Source organism: Tursiops truncatus, chromosome X, assembly GCF_011762595.2.
Source record: "Tursiops truncatus isolate mTurTru1 chromosome X, mTurTru1.mat.Y, whole genome shotgun sequence".
NCBI classification, from domain to species: domain Eukaryota; kingdom Metazoa; phylum Chordata; class Mammalia; order Artiodactyla; family Delphinidae; genus Tursiops; species Tursiops truncatus.
In genome coordinates, this window is record NC_047055.1 from 37,718,355 (window position 1) to 37,743,276 (window position 24,922).

General features: G+C 40.6%; 1 protein-coding gene across 7 annotated transcripts in view; it reads right to left on the reverse strand.

Annotated features, from left to right (window-relative positions):
• MID2 (midline 2) overlaps positions 1–24,922 on the reverse strand; it is a 121,818-nt gene that overhangs the window by 88,562 nt on the left and 8,334 nt on the right. For 4 of the 7 annotated variants that reach the window (XM_019949467.3, XM_019949466.3, XM_019949460.3 and 1 more), the window contains 2 exons: positions 19,282–19,997; positions 3,758–3,853 (listed from right to left, as the gene is read on the reverse strand). In XM_019949467.3, coding sequence (XP_019805026.1) covers positions 3,758–3,853; positions 19,282–19,941 — 756 coding nt within the window. In that variant the 5' untranslated portion in view covers positions 19,942–19,997. Of the gene's footprint in view, positions 1–3,757; positions 3,854–19,281; positions 19,998–20,272; positions 20,505–24,922 lie in introns of those variants that run through there. The other 3 variants (XM_019949464.2, XM_019949465.3, XM_019949461.3) reach the window with 3 other exon arrangements.

The following is a 24,922-nucleotide window of genomic DNA, read 5'->3' on the forward strand; positions in this document are numbered from 1 at the left end:
TAACAAGAAGACTAAAAAAGTAAACACAGAAGGGCTATACTACATTCATCTGTGCTCCCTGTACTGCACGCTGTGTTATAAATACTCCTCTTTCTCTCTCGATACTGGGTTGTCCCTAGCTAGACTAATAAAAGTTTCTGGAGGTCATCAAAAAAATATGTTTCTTTTGTAACCCCCAAATGACCTACCACACTGAGTACATCGCGTTTGCTCAAGAAATGTTGTTGCCTGACTGATTACTAAGTATTTAACCATTTTTCTTCCCCTCAATATTTTCCGGAATGCTTATTTATTCACAAAACCATGCAGACTTGGAAGCCAAGAGGAACTATTCATCTGTTGGTATACATTTTCCCTTGGCTATGCATTAAACAGAGATTTCCTTTGGAAATGTAAACAAAGGATGCCTGATGAGACCGGACAAAGAACTATATATAGAGATCAAGTGGCCAGAGTAGCAAGGTCAGAGCATGCCCTTCCTTAACCAGATTAAAGGAGTCTTGGGCCTGCCTCTCCCTCCTTCCCATGTTCTCCAGCCCCGACAGAAAATATTTTCCAGCTGCCTATCCACTGAATTCTGAAAGCTGGGCAGTGACTCTAACAGGCTGCATTACCAAAGAATTCAGCTAACAAATCTGTGGTGATCCTAATCTCTGTTTCTGTAATAATAGGAAGACTGCAGCTTTGTTTACTTTCTGAGGAGAATAGAGAACAGGGAGAAAGAACCAGGAGAGGGAGGCAGTATTTATGGCTCTTTTATGAAAAGTCAATCTGTGACAAAAGCATTTGCAGACAATCAGGAAGGGGAACAGGTTTGGCAGGAAAATAGCCTATTCTAGTTTTCTCAGAAGTGCCTTAGCTGGTATCCTCCACCCCCGCCCGATGTGAAATGCCTGGTTTACACTGTGAATATAGTCATTCCCAATAGACAAATCTGGATTAGATAAAATGAAAAAAATTCAAACCACCCCTTAATGTCTGGCTTACATGAAAGTATCCTACTATTTATTTCATTTTATAAAGTATTTGTAAGCATTTATGAAGTCTCAAATCTCTTCTTTAACTGCATTTCTAATCCCAGGGCTTGTCTTGAAGCCTTCTGGACACACAGGCTCTGTGCTGAACGAACATAATAAGTACCCTGGATTCACCCTATTATTATGGGGAAGTTAGGGCACACCCCTAACCTTTCAGAAGGGATGATGTCATAGAGCACAGCCATGGCCTTCCATAAACTATCCTGTAGGGCCCCTGTCAAAGACAGAATCCTAAACTGAATAAGACCATGAAGTTAACTCCCAAAATACACTCTCGCCCTTGACATGTAATGCAGTATCTCAAGATTCTTTCCCAATTCTCAGTTAACATTTCAATTCCATTGTCTGTATTTCTTGCACATGTGTATCCACATCAGGGTGGATTTGTATAACATGTAAGCCCCCAGAGGGTAAATACTGTGTCTATGCTGTTTTCTTTGTACCTGGTACAGTGCTATGCATAAGTAAGTATTAATAAAAGGTGACCTTTTGTGTACCAGAGCAGACGATTGGCCGAGGATTAGTAAGCATCCCGAGGGAGTCTCTTAAACCCTTCCTTTGCTGGTTGCCATGGGGCTACTTTTCCCACCTACTTTGCTTACATTTGGCACCACTAGTGTTATCTCCTGAAGGCTCAAGCAGGAATACTAACTTCAGAAAGGCACTGTGAAAACATCACCTATAACCTAGAGGACCAGGATGAGTCCTCCTCCACTAACATAATGATGCACTGTTTTATGAGACTAGCTCCTTGCCACTTGAAAAGAGTAGGGCCCTGAATCATAAAGGTTTGATTGGTGCGATGGGCTGGGAAAGGTTGGAACAGGGCTATGTTTGGGTGAGGCTGGCCAGAGTGATAAACTCCCTGGGCAGGGGCGGTGCAGGGGGGTGGAATGATAAAATGTTAGAGAGGTGCTAAAGTGAATAAGCAATGAAAATAAACTGCTTACTTTGCTAATTTGACTACAACTTGCTCTCTACTTAAATAACTTTTTGATGAGAATGAGGAAGTGATGATTACAATTTCTAACCACATTTTATTCACTATGAGATGTTGCCCCACCCTCAATCATGTAAATTCTAAACCAAGGGATTTCTTATCTTGTCTCCTGCTCACAATACTTCCTTGTCTCTTCACCAGTGTGGGTTTCTTATACTGTAATCTAACAGCATAATCAGAAGCTTTGATAGAGTAGAACATAAAGGGAATCTGAATAGCTGAAAACCACTCTAAAATGCCTTGTTTTGCTTCTCCCCTCTTGGAAAGGATGAGACCGAAGAGAAAAAGAAAAGAATAAAGAAAGCAACCATTCATAGAATCACGACTTGAGAAATCTGGAAGTGACACTGAAGGTCATGTATTCAGTTCAATCCCTCATTTTATAGGTAAGGACACTGAAGTTGAGAGGCTAGATGACTTACTCAAGTTCATACTACCGGTTAATGACAGAGTCAAGTTCAGAAACCAACTTTCCAACTTACATTCCAGCATTCTTTCTTTCCATTCCTTATGCTTCTTCCTAAATTCCCCACCCCATTCCATAATCTCACACCTGAGTTTAACTGGTATCCTGTGTACTCTACCTATAGCACCAGTCTCTTCCACAAATGGACTGCCCAGCAGGGATTAAATTGCTATGGTATGCGCATCATACAACAAAAATCTACTTTAAGAAACCCAATACTTTAAGATATTCAAACAATCAGGAGTGGTTACTTATATAAGAAGATTATTTGCCTTATAAGAAAACTCTCCACATTCTCTTAAATAGGACTCCCCAGGAGGTATTAAGAGATGAGATCTTAATAAAATTATTTTATTGCTTAAAATAAAATAAACTTGAACCATTACATTTTCTGTCATACAAGTAAGATTAGAACTAGACTATCAGGTTTATAAACAGAAACATTTTTATCCAACCACTGCCCATGAGGAGTCCTGTATAATATTTTACCCGACCCTGTTTACACTTTAAGCCCTACCTACCATCACCTCTTCAACAAAAGCAACACAAAACCAAATGCTATGGCTGAAGTTTCACACTCTTGCAAAAAAGAGAGAAATAACATCTTTGTTTTATTATGTCCACTTATGAAGAGGTTGACTCCTCTTGTAGGCTCTGTTCTGAGATCTAATGTAGATAATCTCATATGGTACAACACTTGACAATTCCCAGATAACTCTAACACAGATACCATTTGTTGATGACAAGAATAAGTGGAAAGGCGATTAGTGAGGACCAGGTAAGGTGCATGGGGAAGAAGGGAGGAGAGGTTAGGAAGAGGAGAAGCAGTTCTGATGATATTCTTATAGAAACAATATTGCACTGAACAAACCTCGCTCTACCCTGAGGACCTGGGGTTCCCAACTTCTCTTACTCCCTAGCAATCTTTTTAAAGAGCTAGGATGTTCAGTCTGATGAAGAAAGAAACACACTTCATGTTGGATTCTCACACCACCTGCTATTGGAAAAGGAGAAGGGATTGCCCCTGGGACTGATGTCTCTCCAACCCACCACCACCACTTACTATTATTTTTTAAACAATAGCTATCTGCCACTTTTCTTGGAACAGGCATCCTAAAGGAATGAGACTTCTTACAATGATCATTCAGCCCTTCACTCCAAATGTCCGAGCTACACTCTGACAAAACAAGTCCCCCCAAAAGGATCGCCTGATCCAGGTTCTTCGGAAGAATGACAGATGTTTCTGTTACATACCTCAACCTGCTGGCAGATCTGTATTAGCTTGGCCATTTGATTTTCTAGTTCACTGTTGCGCTTAACCAGGTTGGTGAGGTTCATCTCCAGAGTTTGCTGCCATCGCAGAGTATGAAGCCAGAGGGAAACAGGGAAGAGGGGAAAAAAGAAGACATGTTCAATGAGTTTGAGACCCAGTATCACGTGGAAATCAGTCAGTCAGTAAACAAATATTTCAAAGATTCGTTGCACATGGGCCAAGCACTGTTCTAGGTGCAAGTAATAATGCTGTACATTTGCTCCAGACTGTCATTATTGGGGAAAAAATGACATTCATGACTTTGTGAATGTAGGAATTTAATAACATTAAAGCAACTTTATGTTTTCTATAATATTTTTTAACTTTTAAAAGTACTTCATAGGGGCTTCCCTGGTGGCGCAGTGGTTGAGAGTCCGCCTGCCGATGCAGGGGACACGGGTTCGTGCCCCGGTCCGGGAAGATCCCACGTGCCGCGGAGCGGCTGGGCCCGTGAGCCATGGCCGCTGGGCCTGCGCGTCCGGAGCCTGTGCTCCGCAACGGGAGAGGCCACAACAGTGAGAGGCCCGTGTACCGCCAAAAAAAAAAAAAAAAAAGTATTTCATAGTCAATATCTCATTTTGCCCTCATAGTAATCCTGTGACATAGGGAGAACAGATTTTATTCTCTCTTTTATACAGATGAGTTGACTAAGAAAACTATAATTTATTGAGCAATTACTACTTGTCAGACACTACGCTAGGCAATTTCATACATATCATTTAATAATTATGACAGTCTATGAAGTAGGAGATGTCAGCATTTTACAGATGAGAGAACTGAGCTGCAGAGTGGGCTTAAAGTGTTTTGCACAGTCATATAACTAGTATGTAGCAAAGCTAGGACTGGAATCCAGGTCTCTAGTCTTCAGATACAGCTTTGCCCCAGTATTCCATGATTTTTTTGTCTTTGTTGATAACACTTTATATTTATCAGTAGGTTCCTTCAGAAAAAAAGATGGCATTTTCAGTGTGGAATTCATCAAAATCTAGCGTTGTATCTCACAGCTTCCCTCCTTTGGCACTAAGCAATAGCCTACAGAAATGCCAGACTTCAAAATGCAAAGCCTAGCTGTATGTATCAAGACAGGACATCCATTGTTTACTGTTGTTTACTGGGACATAGATCCTTTTAGGGAAACATTAGCAGCGCTTTGCAAATCTGTTTATTATAACATAAGTTAAAACAGTACTAAGACCTCCTCGCATATTTTCAGTTGAGCAAGCTACTCTCTTACATTCCTCATGTGAACAAAATAGAATGTTATTCACTCTAGATTGGTAATGGGCTTTTTTTATTCCTCCTCATTTCCAAGTCTTCAGCTCTGACGGCTGCTTCTTCCAGGACCTGCCCCAATATCCACTCCTCTCTCACTCACCATCCCAACATCCCCACAAAGTCTGTTCCAAATGGAATACCCCAACTTCCTGGTCCTTATCCTGCTAGCACAGCATTCCTTCCTTTGGTTGTGTTCATTGCTTCATTGCTGTCTCCATGGTTCCTATGGTTCATAGTTGTTCAAAGTGCATGTTTTGGGTGGGGCGGGCGGGGGGGAGGGGGGCAAGGGATAGTGGGAAGAAGGGGAGAGGACTCGTGTTGGCCCCTTTCTTCTCCACTAGGTAGCTGTGGCTCCTTAGTACCCTTGGCACTGTCCCATGAATCCATCCCAGAGGAGTATTCCCACAGATATATGTATTTCTAGGACAGGCAGTCTGATCTCACTTGTTCTCAATCTGGATTATGAGAATCAGCTTAATCTCTGCTTCTGGCCAGATCTTGCTTGGTTTCTTTGGCTTTATGCCCATGGGAGTGATTTTTTCACCATTTATTCCATTTTTCTTGGCTTGGATACAGTGTCTCCCCTGACCTTCTTTAACCCCACCACCATCTCAATCTGTGGTCTTCTCCTCAGCAAGGAAAAAGGGAGAGAAAAAGGAAAAACAAAGGGCCGTAACTGTTGATTTGGACATGAGTTCTAAGCTAAGTAGATGTCAGGGGAAAAAAAAGAAATGGCAGTTCGGAGATTTAATACAAAAGGTATTTCATTTCTACTTAATACAAAAGGTATTGAGCACCTACTCTATTCAAGGTGCTTTGACTTCAGAGATAAAGAGGAGGTGAAATTATGCTGGGTCTTGAAGGATAAGCAGGATTTTAATAGACAGAGATGGAGGCAGGCAGGGCGTTCCAGGCACAGGGAGTAGCATGAGCAAAAGTAAAAGGGAATAAAGCATAGGACACATCCAGGGAACAGAGGTGAGTCTGACTAGAACAGAGGGTACAAGAAAATAGAGGGGCACAGGCTGGAAATGGAGACAGAGGCCCTGTTATGAAGGTCTTAAATGTCTAGGTGAGGAGTCTGTACCTATTTTTGAAAGCAGTAGCGGTTTACCAAAGGCTTTTGGAGCGATCCCTTGATCATTATGTAGTGTCCTTCTTTGTCTCTTCTAATAGTCTTTATTTTAAAGTCTACTTTGTCTGATATGAGAATTGCTACTCCAGCTTTCTTTTGGTTTCCATTTGCATGGAATATCTTTTTCCATCCCCTCACTTTCAGTCTGTATGTGTCTCTAGGTCTGAAGTGCGTCTCTTGTAGACAGCATATATATGGGTCTTGTTTTTGTATCCATTCAGCCAGTCTGTGTCTTTTGGTGGGAGCATTTAATCCATTTACATTTAAGGTAATTATCGATATGTATGTTCCTGTTCCCATTTTCTTCATTGTTTTGGGTTTGTTATTATAGGTCTTTTCCTTCTCTTGTGTTTCTTGCCTAGAGAAGATCCTTTAGCATTTGTTGTAAAGCTGGTTTGGTGGTGCTGAACTCTCTCAGCTTTTGCTCGTCTGTAAAGGTTTTAATTTCTCCATCAAATCTGAATGAGATCCTTGCTGGGTAGAGTCATCTTGGTTGTAGGTTTTTTTGAGCAAGATTATGACATAATCAGGGCTGCATTTATGAGATCAACCTATGTGGGGCAGACTAAGACAGGAGAGCCTGGGGGCAGGGGCACTGGTTAGGAGGAGAGTGCAATATGCAAAGCAGTTGGTAATGCAGATCTAGGCCAAGCTAAGAGGATAATCGAGAGAAACACGTTTCAAGAAAGGATTTGTCACTCTCAGATATGCAGAGAGCGCAAGAAATACGAGGCCTGAGTAAAGGCAGCTGGATTTGGTAATTAGAGGTCACTGGTGACCTTTGGAAAAGGAGTTTCAGTAGAGTTTTGGAAGCAAATGCCAAACTGTACAGGGTTAGTGAGTATGTCAATAGTGACGATGTGGAGGCTACAAGTCTGGAGTCCTCTTCAAAAATTCGAACGTAAGGTGAATATGATGGAGCTGTAGTTTGATGAAAAGGTCCAGCTCAAGTTAGAGAGTGGGCATGTGTAACGGGCCCAATCAGTTTGTGATTTCCTCCCGCAGAGTGGTCCAGATTCCTAGATCAGTGGAAATTCCATGTCTCACAAATGAGTTCATGGACATATTAGGTAAATATAATGTAGATTGAGGAACTCAGAGCAGATACGGTGTAAGAAATCTGTGTTTCAACTGTAATGTGTTTTCTTTCAAACATGGGATTCCAAGGGGAGAATGTTTTCTAACAAGTGTATGCAACCTGTTGCAACACTTGTCGTGAAACTGATATCTTATAAATAATTCATAATGCAGAGCAGGACTAAGATCCCTGCTGTGTGTTCCTCATTTGTGGCCCACAACTGAGACTCACAGCTTCTGTAAAGCCACTGAAAACAAAAATTAGGGCTGAACACATAATTTGGGGTCTGGTTAGACTACGGACCTTGGGTCTTCATCACAACATTATGGCAAATGGTTATTTTGCTCTGGCCCCCTAGCAATTTGCAGAATGCCAGCACATTTTAGCAATCCAGAACTAGAACTGACAAGATGACTCTAATTTCATCTTTACTTCATTAATATGAAAAGGCTTTGAAAAATAAATCTTTGGCTAATGAAAACACCATCTGTTGATGGCTTTTTGCCACTGTTTTCTTACATTACGAGACATAATTTGAGGGAAACACCGAACATTTACTTACTCACTTCCTATTCATTTACCAGGAATTAAAGCCTCCTCTCAAGCTGGAATTGATTCTCAATAATCAACATATGCAAAGGGAAGCAGAGAATTGAAGCAATTATGCAGTTGATTTCCTCACCCTTCCTTATCATGCTTAGCCCTGACGAATCATTTCGAACTAGAAATTCTGGGCCACTCTAGGTATGAATTTCATTGACTTGGCCAAGTAATTATCATGTCTATACGCAGACTAAGTAAACACAAAGGATGTGTGTGTGTGTGTGTGTGTGTGTGTGTGTGCAAAATTTTATGTAAAACTAAACACGTCTCTTTGTTGTGTTGTTGTTGTGGTTGCTTGGTTGTGAAGAACCGGTTTGCTGTGTTCTTTCCTCATGCAGTTCACTTAGTGACTGAGCCAGGCTTCTTCTGCCCAAGCCTAGTTAGTGCAGCTTTCTCAGAACACTTGAACTGTGACAACGAGAGAGCCCAAGTGGCAGGGGAGATTGGAATGGAGATATCTGCCGGGAGGAAACTGGACAGGAGGCTGGCAGGGAGAGCAGGATGAAGCTCCCATTTCCTGCTGCAGGAGGTTAGCTCTGGGCCCTCCTGTGCTTCCCTGTGTGAAGGTTAGAGAAGCCATTTCAGCTATGAAACTGTGAGACCCTCCACACCTCCAGGTGGCTACATTGTTAGAGCTCTCACAAAACTGTACATGTGTCTAAACAGCACAAAGTGAGGGGAAGATTTGGCTGATTTGCATAATTGAGATTTTAAAAGGCCCAAGTTAGCTAAATTGGCAGTCTACACTGATTCCATTTTTATCCAAGTTCCACTTCATTTGTGTCGTATAGACTTGGCCTGTTTGTGTTCTGTTATACCCTCCCCAAAGAGGAAAATGTTTTGCTATTTCTGAGAAAGCTAGGCACAGGCTATTTTTCTTCCAGACAGCTTCCCATAAAAAGAAATGGCTTCACTAACACTCTCAAATAATTGCTGGGGTTTTTTTTTCACTTCTTTAGACACAGGTTATTTCAGATAACTTTCTCATTGGCTCCCTGAAGAAAACTAGCTACATGTCCAAACACCAGCTCTTCACTGAAGCCAGAGAGTCCCCTTATGGCACACACTTGACTGTGTTCTTCATATGTCATGCTCCGGGAAGGCACATGCACTCACACGTGTATGAGCACACTTACATACACCTACCTGACACAGCGAGTCTTGAAGCCTAAAAAGGGGTCAGAGCCTTTCTGTTTGTTCTATTGAAACATGTTTTATTGCTATTGAATGCCTATATTCTCTCTTACTTTCTACAAGGTACAAGGCGAACATTATCTAAAACTAGACAAGATCCCAACTGTTTTGATGTGGGAATTGAACCTTGAAGGTTTCGAAAAGAAGTGAAGGGAAGAAGGGCCAACCCACCCCAAACCCGAGCCTCCCCAATTGATAGAAGACAACTTCATCTTTAAAAATACTCGGATCCAGTGACCCCGTTACTATTCTTTAATAAGCTCTTTTTTGACATCTTGTCTATTCACTGATGTTCCCAGCTCTTCCAAAAGCCAGCAGTCAAAATCTTAGCACACTTTTGGGGTCACATTCCGCCTTCTTTTTTTAACTGCTTGTCTTAAAATACTTACTTTGCTTTTGCTTCAGTCTGTCACTTTATGTATCAATTACATATGGCCTTTCAACAGCAGAACACACCATCTGGTCCACAAACTGAAGCCCACACCCTTATGCCTGAGTTTATTCTTTCCCCAAACATTTATTCGCTGTTGTATAGACACGGGCTATGTCCCAGAATGAGATGCAGGTGACATACTGGAGGTATGAGGTCTACTCTACCTGAGGTTTGCTGGGGATCACCAGACTGGTCTTCAAGCCAGGTGAAACAGGTGGCCAGCCCTCCTCTTCTCAGAAGGTTCTGAAATCATCCAGCAAAGACACACCCTCTCCCAGTCCCCTTATCAGAAATGTTACACAAACAATCCCACATTCTTTTCTTTTCCCTCTGTTCAGTTGCATAGCATGGTTAAATCTCTAGCTTAAATGTATAAATTATTATTTGGACCTTCGAAAAGAAAACCTATACTAAAAACCTAAATCCAGTGTTCATTTTGATAATATTGAGCTGAAACCACTCTACTTTCCCGGAGGCCTCCATACTGTATTCCACTTGCACGGTTCCTCTTCGGTTCCTGCCTCTCGTACACATCCTCCCCTTTCTCCTTCGCTTGCCCTTCCTCTCTGTCTACCTTCTAGACCAGGAGTGTGCTGCAAGGCTCACTCCTCAGCCTTCATTCAGCTCCCTACTGCCTGGCTCTCCCTCCACGCTAAAGACCCTCAAACCTATGTCTCTTGCCCTGATCCTTCGGCCACCACAAAGGCCTGAATTTCAACCCCTTCTGGAACACTTGCCCTTTCAGTTCTGAGAGTGCCCCATGCTCTATCTCCACCAGATATTTGAACAAACTATTTTCTCTGGACTAGAACACTCCCTGTCCCTGACCCCATCCCTGTCCCCCAACTAGGAGGGACACCTAAAGTCTCTAACGCCACCCAAAGTCTCTTCTGATGCCCCTCCTATGAGCTCTCTCTCTCTCTGTCTCTCTCTCTCTCTCTCTCTCTCACACACACACACACACACACACACACACACACACACACACACACACGCCCCGTACCTCCACTGCCACAGGACTCACCACACTGTCTTGTAACTGTGTCCTCACTCGTCTGCCTCTGCACACTATGCTGACACCTCCACCAGGGTTGGGATGTGCTGTCTTTTTCACTGGAACCGCAACCCCTTTTCTAGTGCTTGGCACCTCCAGACTCGTCTGAAGTCATCGCCCAAAACTGCTAGTCCCTTCCTAATTTCTCTATTTCTGTAACCGATACCACCATTCTTCAAGACATCTCCTCCTCAAAAATCATTTTTTAATTCTTTCTCTCCATCATCTATAACCACTACAGTCGTTCTCCAAGTCCTGTCAATTCTTTCTTCACAGTCTCTCTCCAGTTGGCCCTCTTCTCCAAGGAATTCATTTATGATTCCCTGCTTTTGAGCCCAATGACTTCCTTTCACTGACCCTTCCTCTGTGCTTCAGAGAACCCTGTGCAAACCTCTGCCATGGCACTTACCATACTGAATTCGAAGATGTTCTTACCTATCTCCCTTACTGAGCTTTGAGCTCAGTAAGGCGGGCACTGTGCCTTAGTTCCTGTGTCCCCAGCTCCTACTACAGTGACTTGAACAATTTAAGTGTTTAATAAACAAAGTGCATGCTCATTAATTGTTTTTTAAATGAATGAATGAGCCCCTGGCCTAACACCCTGGGGCTACAGTTTAACTTCTTGTCTGGTCCATCTTCAGGGGAGATAAAGAACAAGAGAGTACCTCATTATATCAACCCTTTATGAACTTGAGTGTCATTATCACATTTTCCCCTTTAAACCTCACTTCTTTGGGTTCAATAATTCTTGTTTCCTTAATCTTTCTTCACCTATATTATATTTCTGTAACATGTTCTCTTGCCCAATAATAACAGACAGGATTTTCATCCACCCAAGAACAATCTCTGAGTCAGTGTTTTGTAAGCTGTTCTCAGACTGATGATTGTTAGCTCTTTCAGATGTTGATGAGGAGGAGACTTGGGACAAAAGAAATAAAAGAAAAACAGAAAGATAAGAACACAGGTAGTTGGAGTATCCACTAGCTAAACTTGCTCTCAAACCTAAGAAACAATAGAAAACATCTTCCAACACAGAGTCCTGTTAATACTATGTGAGAGTAGAGCCAGAGAATCAATATAATTATTGGAGGGGGGAAAGGGGGGTTCAAATGAGTCTTAGCACACAGTTCGAGTAGAAATGGAATAATATGCATTTTTTACCCTCTCACACACATACAAAACATGTACAGATTTATACATATTATAAGTAACGGGGAGCAAGTCTTGGACAATTAAGAGACCACAGAGAAGCAAGATCTACAAGCAAGAATGATTTTACGATTGTTGAGCTGAAGGCTGGTTTTGCTGAAAAACCCCATGACAGATATTACACCCACCCCATGCACACATGTCCACCACCATACCTTAGAGAGTCCAAATCTAGACACAAATGCTTTGCTCTTATATTTAGCTACTGTGATTCAGTACCTAAGTGAGTGAAAGTGAGAAACAACTTTTTCTGTTCCCTCAGCTATGGTAACCCACCCTGGCCTCCACTGAAGATTTGTCTCATCATGAGGCTCATTTATTAGGGAGATCCCTAGTCTCAGGATAGGTTCTCCTGAAGTCCTAACTCTCCCTAGGGTGACCACAGAAAACTTGCCCTACACTCATGGCCCCCTCACACCCAAGTTATCCACAGATAAGCCCACAGAAGACTAACACAGGCACTCTCTCCTCCTCACACACAGTGACACACATTTATAGGTACACATAGACACACAGATTAAATTCTCAGCCACTCGCCCATGCAGAAATACACACACTCGTATATAATGGCACATACAGATGTATGCAAACATGCCCTCTCAACCCAGTCTCTCATAAAGATATTTCTCCTTCCTTCTCTTATACTCATATTCATACTGGTTCAGAAACAGTCAAATGTCCATTGGTAGATAAGTTGAGAGGGTATCTGTTTTGGCAGACAGAAGTGGGTGAGTAGACAAGCAACTGGGAGAAGTGTGGTGGCTGAGTGAGAATGGGTGGGTAGATGATAGAGTGACTGAGTAGGAAGAAGGACAAGTGACCAACTATGATAAGATTCTAGAATATCATATTTTCCAACCTTTTGACTCTCGTTGTGGTTTTCCTTTGAATATTCTCCAAGTTTCATATCTCCCTTCTCTTTGGCAATCTTTAGCTCTCTCTGTCTCAGTTTCTCTTTGTGTGTGTGGTGTGTGTATTTTACTTTGCCATAACAAAAAGCTTACTCTAATACCAGGTAATATTTTATAACAACAAGACCCCTGATAGGTAAATGTAACTACATTTAAGAATTATTTGTAGGACTTCCCTGGTGGTCCAGGGATTAAGAATCCACCTGCCAATGCAGGGGACATGGGTTCAATCCCTGGTTGGGGAACTAAGATCCCCCATGTCGCGGGGCAACTAAGCCCGAGCCACAACTACTGAGCCCGTGTGCTCTAGAGCCTGCGCGCCACAACTAGAGAAGCCTACACGCCACAATGAAGAGCCCACGCACCACAAGGAAGAGCCGGCACGCAGCAATGAAAGATCCTGCATGCCGCAGTGAGATCCCACGTGTCGCAACTAAGATCCAATGCAGCCAAATAAAGAAAGAAAGAAAGAAAGAAATATTTAAAAAAAAAGAAACAGACATTTCCAATATCTTAAAAAAAGAATTATTTGTAGTAATGAATTTGTGGAAATGTAATGAGATAAAGAAAATGTACTTGTTTATTCCTTTCAGGAAATTCCTCTATTCCCCCTGGTTTTCATCAGCTATATTTTTGGCAGGCTGTGGGCATGGAAATGTGAAGCCGTCACTCTCAAAGAGAATTACAATAATCACATCTGATTTATACAGATGTCACCATGGGGTTAGGCAGTTGGAAAATCCAGCAATCAAAATGGATAGGCACCTAAAGTTAAGGACATGTCGTACTTTTGCTAACACTGTGGTTTTGAACATTAGCAGTAGCTCACAGGAGATTTTTCTCCCCAGACTTCTAAGGTATTCATAATGGTAAGACAGCTTTATATCTTATGAGTATGGAAACAAGCTATAGATGCTGGTATACTTACTGCAAATCCATTACAAAGATTTAATTCACTTGGATTTCTTGAGCATATACTATGTGTGCTAGACATTAAGGAAGACATTGGAGAAATAAAAGACATTGTGCCTGGCCCCCAAAGAATTTATGGTAAAACTGGGGTATGCTGGAGCGGCCTTGTGGGATTTTAATTGAGCACTAAAGAATAGGTAGGATTCCTAAGCAGGCCAAGAGAACAGTATGAGTGAAAGTTAAGAGTCAGGAAAGAGAGTAGTATGTTTAGCAGACAGTTAGGTTAGACTGGACAGGTGAAGGTAACATGTTTGAGAGTGGCAGGAAGAAAAGACAGCTGGGCAAGCATGAGAACCAAGTTGTACAGAACTTGGAATATTGAGTTGAGATCTGTCACCAATAGAGAGTCACCCAAATTTGACCTCTTTTAGAAAGCCACATTTATTAATACAATAATATCAGTCTTTTCTAAGGGGAGGAAGTCATGTGACAATGAAAACTCTAAAATGTGAAGCACTAGAAACGCAACACAGATCATGAACTAAGATATATATTGGGAGTAGTAAATGAAAAGTGATAGAGAAAATAGTTACTCTGATAGGCCTTACAACTGTAATAACTGTCATAAACACAATTATTCTTTCAAATTGAAGAACCACTGGTAGCCTTCTGCAGGATATTTAGGTAAACTGGACTATTAACTAAGGATAATAAACTATACTAGGTATGCCAAACCCTCTAGTCCATTTTGAGTACATGTTAAGATGACAGGCTGGCTTCTGGTTATTCTGACCTTTCATCTATAATGTAATGATCTGTTTATTCTTTACTGAACAAATAAATATTAGAGACCACTAATCCTAATCAGGGATTAGTAAAAAAAAAAAAGTGTAGTTATAAACACCAACAATGAGTCTCCAGAACAAAAAAGTACAAACAAACACTGTATCAGTCACTGGCCAGAAAGTCAAAGCCCTTTCCCTACTCCTGTAGGACTCCCGTGCTCCTCTCAGGGCCAGGGGAGTATACTCAAGGCCATCTCCCCTATAGCTTCTGACAGCTGGCTTTCTTCTTTCTCCTTGGGGAAGAATCAAGCAGATTAAGGGGATAATCCTAAATGCTTTCCTAAATTAAAATTAACTCAAAGAAGTGAGGATATATGACACTAAAAGTCAGACTTCCTCTCTGCTTAATGTGGAGAACTAATATCCTTTTATACTTGGCACCAAACCAAAGTGACTCCTACCCCACTCCATCCCCCTCTCACACAAGCAGCACCTCCCTCTCCCCCCTCAAAGCCCAAGATGTTCCAGACAACATAACAAACCACACGGTTGGGAATGATTCATATGTTTCCACTCTCCGTCCAAAAATGAGCAAAGAAGTTTCCACTTAATTTATAATCTGAATTTTCTGCACATTTCCTAAAAACTTAAAGGGGAACGATTCAAAACTTGGCCTCTCTTTCTCCAAAAATTACTGATTAGTTACAGAGTAAAGGATCTTTTGGTAAAATACTTTTGTGTTCCATCTATCCCTGGAGACAAGGACTATAGCTGCACGATGCCAAATATCTAATCAATCATCCAATGTTTTCATGTTTTCGGATGTTTTCAAAAAGCTGGTACTCTGTAGATACAGGCTTATTCTATCCAGTCTTTTGTTATCTCAACAGTACATATGGATACAGATTTTTCTGTTTGGAATATTTCTCAAGGCCAATGCCTTATTATAGTTCCAACACCTGCAAATATTTGGCAAGAGATTGTTCTACCTCTCCATGTCCCCCACTCTTCCTGCACCCCGCCCCCAACTCTTGCCATTAAAAAACTCTAAGTTTATACTATGTCTTTTCCTTGACTCTGTTAACCGTTTATCTGTGACCCATGAAATGTGCAGTTGCTGGAGCATAAAAGTAAGTTTCAAATCACATTTCATAGGGAAAATTTAGGTCCAAAACAAAGTGACAGCAGGCTGCAATAGAAAGGTACTTAATTCAACTCAGCTCTAGAAGCTGAGTTCCAGTTCCAGTTCTGGGACTTTGACCAAATTGCTTAACCTCTCAAAGCCTCCATTTATACCACTTTAAGGCGTAGGGCTTCAACTAGACCAAGTCCAAGGCCTACCATCTTAGGAGTCTAAGAATTGCAGCCACTAGATGACATGATACTATACATAGAGAATCCTAAAGACTCTACCAGAAAACTACTACAGCTAATCAATGAATTTGGTAAAGTAGCAGGATACAAAATTAATGCACAGAAATCTCTGGCATTCCTATACACTAATGGTGAAAAATCTGAAAGAGAAATTAAGGAAACACTCCCATTTTACGATTGCAACAAAAAGAATAAAATACCTAGGAATAAACCTACCTAAGGAGGTAAAAGACCTGCACTCAGAAAACTATAAGACACTGATGTAAGAAATCAAAGATGACACAAACAGATGGAGAGATATGCCATGTTCTTGGATTGGAAGAATCAACATTGTGAAAATGACTATACTACCCAAAGCAATCTACAGATTCAATGCAATCCCTATCAAACTACCAATGGCATTTTTCACAGAACTAGAACAAAAAATTTCACAATTTGTATGGATACACAAAAGACCCTGAATAGCCAAAGCGATCTTGAGAAAGAAAAATGGAGCTGGAGGAATCAGGCTCCTGGATTTCAGACTATACTACAAAGCTACAGTAATCAAGACAGTATGGTACTGGCACAAAAACAGAAATATAGATCAATGGAACAGGATGGAAAGCCCAGAGATAAACCCACACACCTAGGGACAACTAATCTATGACAAAGGAGGCAAGGATATACAATGGAGAAAAGACAGGCTCTTCAATAAGTGGTGCTGGGAAAACTGGACAGGTACATTTAAAAGTATGAGATTAGAACACTCCCTAACACCATACACAAAAATAAACTCCAAATGGATTAAAGACCTAAATGTAAGGCCGGACACTATAAAACTCTTAGAGGAAAACATAGGAAGAGAACTCCATGACATAAATCACAGCAAGGTCCTTTTTGACCCACCTCCTAGAGAAATGGAAATAAAAACAAAAATAAACAAATGGGACCTAATGAAACTTCAAAGCTTTGGCACAGCAAAGGAAACCATAAACAAGACCAAAAGACAACCCTCAGAATGGGAGAAAATATTTGCAGATGAAGCAACTGACAAAGGATTAATCTCCAAAATATATAAGCAGCTCATGCAGCTCAATATAAAAAAAAAACAAACAACCCAATCCAAAAATGGGCAGAGACCTAAATAGACATTTCTCCAAAGAAGATATACAGATTGCCAACAAACACATGAAAGAATGCTCAACATCACTAATCATTAGAGAAATGCAAATCAAAGCTACAATGAGGTATCACCTCACACCAGTCAGAATGGCCATCATCAAAAAATCTACAAACAAATGCTGGAGAGGTTGTGGAGAAAAGGGAACCCTCTTGCACTGTTGGTAGGAATGTAAATTGATACAGCAACTATGGAGAACAGTATGGAGGGTCCTTAAAATCTAAAAATAGAACTATCATATGACCCAGCAATCCCACTACTGGGCATATACTGTGAGAAAACCATAATTCAAAAAGAGTCATGTACCACAATGTTCACTGCAGCTCTATTTACAATAGCCAGGACATGGAAGCAACCTAAGTGTCCATCGACAGATGAATGCATAAAGAAGATGTGGCACATATATACAGTGGAATATTACTCAGCCATAAAAAGAGACGAAACTGAGTTGTTTGTAGTGAGATGGATGGACCTAGAGTCTGTCATACAGAGTGAAGTAAGTCAGAAAGAGAAAAACAAATACTGTATGCTAACACATATATATGGAATCTAAAAAAAAATGGTTATGAAGAACCTAGGGGCAGGACAGGAATCAAGATGCAGATGTAGAGAACGGACTTGAGGACACGGGGAGGGGGAAGGGTAAGCTGGGATGAAGTGAGAGAGTGGCATGGACATATATACACTACCAAATGTAAAATAGATAGCTAGTGGGAAGCAGCTGCATAGCACAGGGAGACCAGCTCGGTGCTTTGTGACCACCTAGAGGGGTGGGATAGGGAGGGTAGGAGGGAGACGCAAGAGGGATGAGATATGGGGATATATGTATATGTATAGCTGATTCACTTCGTTAAAAAGCAGAAACTAACACACCATTGTAAAGCAATTATACTCCAATAAAGATGTTAAAGAAATAAATAAATAAAAATTAAAAATGAGAAAAAAAAGAATTGCAGCCACTGAGATTGTTGCTCTCTGCAGTCTTGATATGAATGAGAATATCACCCTTAGTGAAATCAACAAACATTAAACTTTGTACAAATTTATAAATATTAAATGTAAATAAAAAATCAAAAACAGCACAAACCATTGTCAATGTCACTCTCAATATTGTTTTCAATAAATTACAGAAGGGAAAATGTATCCTACTCTGAGTATTACTACCCTCACCAACATCATAATTTTTACATATGTTACAATGACTTTTTCATAGCATGGCAAGAGGAAGATCTCCACTCTTTTATTGCCTTCCTTCCATCCCATCTGGGTCTTCCTTCCAGCTTGGCTTATATATCTAGGCCTGATTTTGGAGTGGTAATCTTATTATTCAGTTAAACATTTTATTTTTCTGGAATTTCTGTTAAGTAGCTTCTTAAGAGAAATCAAGCCACGTAGCAGACAGGCAATGGGACTAAAACAATTTTGCTGGTCTGACATTTGTTAACATCAACGTGAGATAGTAGTGCTTTAAAAAAAATAGGCACTTAGACTTGCATATAAATACTATGCTGGCACAACAACTTCAGAAAACTCTGGCAACCGAACAGGAACTTCCCAGGCAGAGACTGCAAACAAGCACTTCAAAACCAACACTGGCACAAAATATGATACTGGATTAAATATTTATTGCCTTCAGTTTAAATTTTTAGTTCAGGTATTTGATTATCCCTCCTAACTTCGTGGTACACTGAAGTCCCTTTTTTGGCTGTTTGTTTTGTTTTGCTCTGTTTTTTAAGGCAGGTTTAGAATTAGCCCCCTCTTAAGGGCTTAGTGGCAATTTGTAGTGGCCAGTACCAAAACTTTGCTTATTTAGTGTACTGAGTGTGCAAACACATACACTACTGTCCTCCACAAAAACCTCTCACCTACATAGATACACTCAGACACCTCCACCCACACATACCGGAGACACACCCAACCTTCCCATAGCTATACGCATATATATGCAAATCAGCACACATGCTAATTGTAATACACCTACACGGGTACTCACATACTTAAAAGAAGAGGTAGAAAGATCACGGCAAAGATATATAGGGTACAATATATCACTGTCAGAGGAGAGAGGCTGCTGTTTCTCTGGCCGTACTATTAGTATGAGCCATAGGCTAATTCCCCCAGAACTGGCCAGAGGTGAACGAACGCAAACAGGTTTGTGCAACAGATGAAACAGGTTCCAGTGAGAGCCTGCAGGCGAGGAGGCTATTTGTCACGAGAAGAATTTGGAGTTAATTCACTTGTCATATAGAAAAAGTGACCTGGTTTATTAAGGAACTTGCTAACTGTATAACTGTGTATAAAGAGACAAAGTCGTGTAAGGGGTATCTCCCAGATCCCTTACCTTGAGCTTCTCAAACCGATCATTCAGGGACGCGACCTGATGGTCTCGGTGACGCCCCACCAGTTTGCATAAGGCACAGATCAATTGGTCATCAGATACACAATACATGTTCACTTTCTCATTCTCATGGTCCAGGCAGGTGATCCCTCGAAGATGTGTGTCCGGCACTGGTTCCACCAGGCGGTGGCTGGTGAAAGGTTTCTTATTGGGGTGCGTGGCCCGCAGGCAACGGTCACAGTAGGAGACCTCGCAGGTGATGCATGTTTTCACTGCATCCCTTGGCGGGTCCTGCTCACAAAACTGGCAAGCAATTCGCTCACTAGACATGGCGCTGCTGGGCCTGTAAGTCCTCTCCCGGCGACTCTCACTTGGGGAATTGGGTCCACTGACGGAAGCCTTCTGGAAGCGGTCAATAATGTTCTGCAGAGTCACATTCCTCTTGAGGCCGTCCAGGCCCCGGTGGTTCAGTGAGATAACATACCTGCACGTAGGACACTGGAAAGCAGTAATGGGTTCAACGGATTCACCAGAGCTGCAGCTCGAGACCAAGATGCGATGGGCACAGCTGAAGCAGAGGCTGTGAGCACAAGGGAGCAGAAGGGGGTCTTCAAACAACTCTAGGCAGATTGGACAGGTCAATTCAGACTCCAGTGTTTCCATCTTTAGTGAAAATAATCCTGCTGAGGCATTAAGAACCGCAGAGGCTGGGCTTTCACCTGCAAGGAACACGAAGCAAGAGTCATTAAGCATTTCCAAAGGAAACGTGGATGTAGCATAATTACACACTAACCAATGGAGGTTTTACAGGCTGGATTCCCCAGGGATGCTGGAGCAATAAGAAAGTGAGCTGGGAATTAATCAAAAAGCCATTCTCCCCCTTTAAACCTTGTTTTTGACAAATGCGTGGGTTTATTTTCCTGCACTAATAAACAGAAACTAGAGGCCATCTCTGAATCCCGGTTTACTGACTCACATTCCTGTTCCAACTCACCACACTGGTGCGGATCAGTCTCTCACACACCCTCTCCACTGACATCTCTTGTCCTGGACTATGATGCACCTGAGGCCCTGCCAAATTCTCAGTCTCCATTCTCCAATATTGTTCTCTATTTTACTTCCAGTTAAAATACAGAGGCTGCTCCTATTTCACATCTAGTGGAAGGAAAACAAGGCCATATTTGAAACTAACTCTCTAGTTCTTGAAATGATCCCATTCTCAGAGCCTGCATAAAAAGAGAAGAGAGAGCTTTAGAAAAATGTAGTTCTCAGCACAGGATAATAAGTTCTTCAGATGTGTGAACTTGAATTACTTCCTGTTACCACACATGGAAATTTCTGTTCCATCCTATTTCTAGTAAACTGAGTTACTAGAGACAAATAGGAAAAATATTAAAATATAAAAAGTATAAAATATATTTTGTTGGTTTAAAGTGTTAATCTTATTTATAGGAAAGAGAAAGGCATCTTTTGCTTTTGAATAACTTTTGTTCATCATCTCACTATCACCGGAGACTCTCATCAGGGCTTGAAAGTTTGATTCCGCCACTGGTATTTGTTCAGGTTTTGTCATCTGTCAGAGATATCTGCATAGCCCTCTCACAGGAAACTTAAATACTGAGTACAATTATACATTGTGCATAAGTACAATAGATGTATCCCTAAAAGCTGTTTCTAAATCAAACCTTTTAAGTGCACTTAACTAACTAGCTATTTAATGGAAATCTATAGGAAATTGGACTGTAAAAGTGAAGAATCTTTTTGCAAAATGGTCACTCTCAGTTGGTTTGATAAGTTTGATGTTTGTATAACCACTTTTTTTAAAAGTGAGGTGTGTGGTGTTCTTATTTTACAATTTACAAGAGCTTGGAAATTGTTGGCTAGTATTTTGTAGCTTATAACATCTATCAGCATTCACCTATAGAGATGAAAAAGTAAAACAATTAAAATGTACATATATCATAGAATCTTAGAATTGGAAGAGACTTTAGAGATGATAGATTCCAACTTCCACTCAAAGCAGGAATATTGCCTTTGGTAGTTCCATTGGTCAAATTCAACATGTCCATAAATGAACTTGCTATTCTTCCCTGCCCCCCAAAACAAAACACCTGCTCCTCTTCCAATTTTCCCTATCTGTTGAATGTCACCATCCAAGCCTAGAAACCTAGGAGTTCTCTCACTGAACATGTTTATCACTTCAACCACTTGGTGGCTTCCAGAACATTCTGTTTTATTTCATTTACACATCTGTGTCTCCAGCTAACCCTCCTTGCTCCTTGAGGGCATCAACTATTTCATATTTTTATTCATAGTACAGTGCCTCACACTCACAGAGTATTTAAAAATTGTTAAATGAAGGATCCCTTCAAGTAGAGGAAGTTAAAGAAGGGGCCTAGCATTTATTGAGTACCTCCTGTATTCTGAGTGCCATGTTAAGAACTTTACACACAATATTTCATTAAATTCTATCAGGAAGGCTGTACGGAAGGTACTAATACTATATGCATATTATGGTTGGGAAACTGGGGCTCAGTGTTATTAAGTAAATGAACCAGGAACACACACACCCAGAGCACTGGGGTAGTCTAATGCCAAGGCCTGTGCTCTTTCCCACACACCTTTATTTCAATCATCTCACCTCCTTCACTTGACAAATATCTTGACTATTTTACAAGAGGGCTTATAGACACCATGTTTCCACTTCTATTTGTGTCTCTCTGTGTCCCTCTGAGTTTCTCTGAATCTGCCTCTCACTCCTAGTCCCTTTCAGAATCATACCTCTTTCTTCTAGGCCCATCTCCACCTTACTCTGCATTTCTATTACTGCCTCTTCCAGAACTGCAGGTCTGCATTCCTCAGTGTCTGTGTTGGAAGCTACCTGGGAGAATCGAGTAAGGCCTCCTGCCAAAATTATAGTTGGTCAAGATGCATTGCTGATAGACCTGCCTCTGTGTTGTAACCTTTACAAAAACAATTAGAGTACCACAACTCTTCTAAATCTTAGGATCACGCCATATTAATTCTTCTGTACAGAGGAAAAGCTCTGCGAATTTTCCTGCAGTCCTAAAAGTTGTTCCTGACTACTGAGACACTTGAACCTCACTATGAAACTAAGCTTAGGAAAGCATGCTATGGGTCAGGATTGCCTTGGATAAGGTCAAAATAGGATTTTTAACCAGGGATTCCTGAAACTTCTAGAAATGTTTAAAGGATGCTGTATGTATATCATATATACACTTTCACGGGGAGAGGGTTGTCCATAGCATTCAAAATGTTCTCAAAAGAGTCCTTGGCAGAAAAAAAGCCAAACATCAGTGCTTTAAAATAACTACCTTCACTGATTTCAGCTGTATAGAGAATAATATAAGATGGTTACACTCTGTTCCTTATGGTAAGTAACTTTTTCTATTATACTGTTTCTATTCTGTTTTATTTTACAATTTCGGGGAACTGAGTATTTTTGCAACTTCTCCAAACATCTGTTCATCTCATCTCTCATTTATGAGGCCACCTTGTTCTGGTCACTCCTAATATTTCAGCATCCTTTCAACCTATCTCCCATTTTCCCTACCTCCCTGATTACCTAAGCACATTTCCCCTTTAAATTTATTGTGCTTTTGCCATGTGCCAGGCACAACAACCCTCTAAAAGGCAGGTACTATTTTACAACAACAAAAAAGGTAATGTGTCCAGGGTCACACTTGTTTGCAAGTAGCAAAGTTAAGATTCAAAACCAGATAAAACTGAGAGTCCAAAAATAAACTCCTATATTTATGGTCAACTGACTTTTGATAAGGGTTCCAAAACCATTCAACAGGGAAATAATAATCTTTTTGACAAGTGGTTCTGGGATAACCGGATGCCCACATGCAAAAGGATGAAGTTACAGCCCGACCTCACACTATACATAAAAATTTACTCAAAATGGATCCACAATCTAAATGTAAGCACAGAAACTATAAAACTCTTAGAAGGAAACGTAAGTGTAAATCTTCATGACCTTAGGTTAAGCAACGGTTTCTTAGATGACACCAAATGCACAAGTAACTGAAGAAAAAAAATAAATTGGACTTCATCAAAATTTAAAACTTCTGTACTATAAATGACACCATCAAAAAAGTGAAAAGACAACTCACAGAATAGGAAAAATATTTGCAGATCATACATGTGATACAGGTCAAGTATCTAGAAATACACAGAACTCTTACAGCTCAACAATAAAAAGGCAAAAAAATATTTTAAATGGCAAAGGATCTGAATAGACATTTCTCCAAAGAAGATATGCAAATGATCAGTAAGCATATGAAAATGTACTCAACATCATTGGCCATTAGGGAAATACAAATCAAAACCACATTGAGATACCACTTTACACTCACTAGGATACCTATAATATTACTTCACACACACTAGGATGGCCATAATTTAAAAACATAGCAAATGTCAGCCAGGATATAGAGAAATTGGGACCCTCATACATTGCTGGTGGGAATGTAAAATGATGCAGCTGCTTTGGGAAATAATTTGGCAGTTCCTCAAAATGTTAAATGTAGAGTTACCATATGATCCAGAAGAACTGAAGATATGCTCACTCAAAAACTTGTACACAAATGTTCATAGCAGCATTATTCACAATAACCAAATGGTGGAAACAATCCAAATGTCCCTCAACTTATGAACAGATAAACAAATGTGGTATGTCCATACAACAGAATATAATTTAGCAAGAAAAAGGAATGAGGTACTGATACATGCTACGACATAGATAATCTTTGAAAACATTATGCTAAGTAAAAGAAGCTAGTCACAAAAGGTCACAGATTATATGATTCCCTTTATAGGAAATGCCCAGAATAGGCAAACCCATAAGAACAGAAAGTAGATTAGTGTTTGTCAAGGGCCTGGGTCAGGGGGCATGGGGGTAGGGGGAATGGAGAGTGGCTGCTAATGGTATGGGTTTTCTCTTGACGATGATGAAAATGTCTAGGATTTAGCAGTGATGATTGCACAGCTTTGTGAATATACTAAAAACCACTGAATTGTACACTTTAAAATGGTGAATATTATGGTATATGGATTTTACCTTAATTTTTAAAACAGATTCCAACCCACAATCCAGAGTGTGAACAAACACCTAACCACTATTCCATACTGTCAACTGTGTAATTATGTACTATTTCTAAACTCTACTGAATTGCTTACTCCTTTCAATTGCTCTTCTAGGTTAGTGATTCCCTATCTAGGTTTTGCAATACCTGGGATATCTCTAATGATCAATGGGTGTCAGAAAATTATCAGCTCCCAATTTTTTATTCATTTAAAAATGATAAGTCTCCTAAAAAATATTTGACTCCTAGATCACAAAATACCTTTAGGAAGTACAGGAGGAAGTGGTATGACAAAAAATAAAACAATGGCAGTGCTGCAACTTCAAAAAGCTTGTGAATCATTAATCTATGCAGAATTAGAGAATACACTAAGGATAAAGACAGGATGTAAACCTGGTAGAGTGTCACTGAATGACAGGCAATCATGAAGCTTTTGCCAGAAAACACAATGGTTTGCCATAAAAATGCACTGATGAAATGCCTAGGCGGGCAGACCAAATGCCATGTTAAGAAACAAATGCCCACATCCACAT